Source organism: Lactuca serriola, chromosome 6 (assembly GCF_051521515.1).
Source record: "Lactuca serriola cultivar US96UC23 chromosome 6, Lser_US96UC23_V15, whole genome shotgun sequence".
Taxonomy (NCBI): Eukaryota; Viridiplantae; Streptophyta; class Magnoliopsida; order Asterales; family Asteraceae; genus Lactuca; species Lactuca serriola.
Genome location: NC_136413.1, coordinates 46,978,388 through 46,981,114, shown reverse-complemented (window position 1 = coordinate 46,981,114; position 2,727 = coordinate 46,978,388). Strand labels below are relative to the sequence as shown.

The 2,727-nt window shown below is 31.6% G+C and overlaps 1 protein-coding gene across 1 annotated transcript; it reads right to left on the bottom strand.

The window, feature by feature from the left end:
- Positions 1-537: 537 nt before the first annotated feature.
- On the bottom strand, positions 538-2,055 carry LOC145059726 (protein FAR1-RELATED SEQUENCE 2-like). Its single transcript, XM_079007526.1, has 3 exons — positions 1,467-2,055; positions 1,123-1,362; positions 538-920 (listed from the first exon to the last, which is right to left on the bottom strand). The coding sequence occupies exons 1-3, from the start codon at positions 2,053-2,055 to the stop codon at positions 538-540; spliced, it is 1,212 nt and encodes a 403-aa protein (XP_078863652.1).
- Positions 2,056-2,727: the final 672 nt, after the last annotated feature.

Here is a 2,727-nt window from a genome sequence, read left to right as displayed (position 1 = left end):
ACATATTAGAAAATCCCTTTGTTTTCTTAACTTATCAATAGCTTATGTGTTTTTTCCTACGTATAAAAGTTAATTTCATTTGTAATATTTATCATTTTATAAAGTCAATACTAATTTTCATCGTCGATATGAATATTTAAACATGCTCTATTAAGTAAATTATAAATACATCTTATTAGTTTCTAACAATTTATATTTATTTTAGTGGCAATCATTAATATTAATCCCATATCAATTTTTATGGTAGAGCCTTGGTTCAAAACAAAACTATTAAACACATGCACTACATCATACAAGAAAATTTGAAATGAAAAATAATGTTCAAAGAAACTTGTCCAACAAAAATATTCAAATCAAAGTAATGTAAAAAAATTGACGATAAAGAAACATTCACCTTACTCTAGTTGCATATCATCACTTAAAATTTAAGTTGGATATGCATTTAAATCAAATAAGTCGTTTTCAGACATTTCATTGTTCATTTGAAATGCAGAAGTAGAACTCAAATGATTGTGTATTTGTGATGATTCCACAAGCTCAAATCTTTAAGGGTCTCATGCGGTTGAACTTATTCCTTTTTTTCTTTTTTTCTTTTGGAGGTTTACCCTTTAGTCGACGAATCACATGCATAAAGAATGTATCAGATTCAGTCAAAAGTTTTGTAACGATAGAAGTAGCAAATTCTTTCTTACTTAGAGGCCACATTTGGTATTTTGAAGACAACTCACTAAGCAACTTATCAAATTCATTGGTGACATCATTGTGTGAATTATCTTCTAAATCCAGGCGTAATGTATCAATCCTCCAATATGGGTGAATAAGATCCAAGGAAAGTGGCACTCCTTGCAAACGATTTATCTTGTGAGTACAAGGAAGACCCATGGTCGCCATAAAATGACCAGTGCAAAGATTCATTGTACCTGAAAAAACCAAATAGTTATTAATGGCTATGTAAAAGGTAATGTTTTATAATAGTTTAAAAGTACAATCTTTGTAATATTACTATTTTTTATTTTTTTTCATATTGCATGTGTATCTCATTTAGTGCAAAATGAGATACATGATACAAAATCTCTCTAAAAGAAAGCACATTACACTTAAGAAGAACTTGAATTCTTTCACTTGCGAGTTTCACTTTAATCTCGTTGAATTCATGTGTAACCGCAAGACAAATTTTTTCTTTAACTTCTTGAAAGCCACCGGTAGATACTTGCATATACAACTTGAGTATAGCATGAGCGCCTTCATCCCTTGAAGATGAGCGATTACCAAAATTCAAGCAATTGTCTGTCCATGCACTAACAAACTTTTCTTTCCACGACAACCATGTGTTTCTTATATACTCAAGTGCAACTTTTTCGTCTGATATAAACACTCAAATTCAGCCCAATTATTCTCAAAAATAGTTGGTGTAATTGAATATGCTACATTTATCCAACTTGACATTAAATTATTAAACTCATCACCATGTTCAAAATGCTTCGTGTAATTTGCTAACACGTTCTTTTCGATGTGCCAAATACACAAAAGGTTTCTTGTGTTGGGAAATACCGTCTTTATGGCATTCATTAATGCCAACTTTCTATCAGTCACAATAACGGACGGGTCACAATTTTCAAGAATCTTCTGAAATGCACTTAATGCCCAAATATAACTATTTTTGTCCTCTTTCTCCAAAAAAGCAAACCCAGAATAAAATGAGGTATTAAAGCATGAAACACCAATGATGTCAAGGAGAGGCATGTGATATTTGTTTGTTTTGTATATGCAATCCATCACAAAGATCGTTGAGACGATTTTGGCCAATTTAATTGACAAAGGATGTGCGATGAACAAATGAGTTATATGCCCTATTGTATTATATAAAATATTATAAATAAAACCCTCTTTTTCAAGCTCTTCAAATAAGGCACTAACCATTGATCGATTTTGCAACTTTTCCTTACGAAGTTTTGCCTTAAGGGTGTATATAGTTCGAGAATCAGCCGGAAGGTTTTTGTTTCTCTGACGCAAAGAATAAAGAATTTGCCTTGGGGGTATGCCAGAAAGCGACATGTTTTTGACACTTTGTACGTCATCTAATGATAATCGACGAAATGATGGATCTCCAGAGATATCAATAGATGGTTCATGGTTATGAGTCAAGTTTTTTGCATTAACTACCCAAGAACCGTCAATTCCTTTTTTACCTACAATCTGGAAGGGGCATTTTATCAAACGAGATCCAGGTTCCTCTTTCTTTTATCACCAATACACAATCTATCTCGATAGGAACCACCTCGATCACATTGAAACTTGATATATTTGTCTTTAGTTGAATCTCGAATAGATAATGCATATCCTATAGCGTAATAAAAGTTTCGTACACTCTTTAGCAATTCATCATATGATTCAAATTTGGAGTTAGCTAAATATAGTTCTTCATTTTTGATCATAGGACTTCATGAATCCATTCCAATGATGCCTAAAGCATAATATAAAACATAAATCAAGTTACTAGTTAGTGTATTGTAATGCTGCATATAGCATAATATAAAACATAAATTAAGGAGTTTGAATCATTTTTCTTGGTTATGGGTTTATAGAAAATATCATCGTCTTGCAAAATTAATAGTTGGTGCACTGAAATGGTGTCTATGACAGAAAATAAAAAATAAATAAAATAGGTTATTTCACGTTTAATCTTCTTTGGCATCAATTATACTTGCATTTCGAAGGAGACAGGCT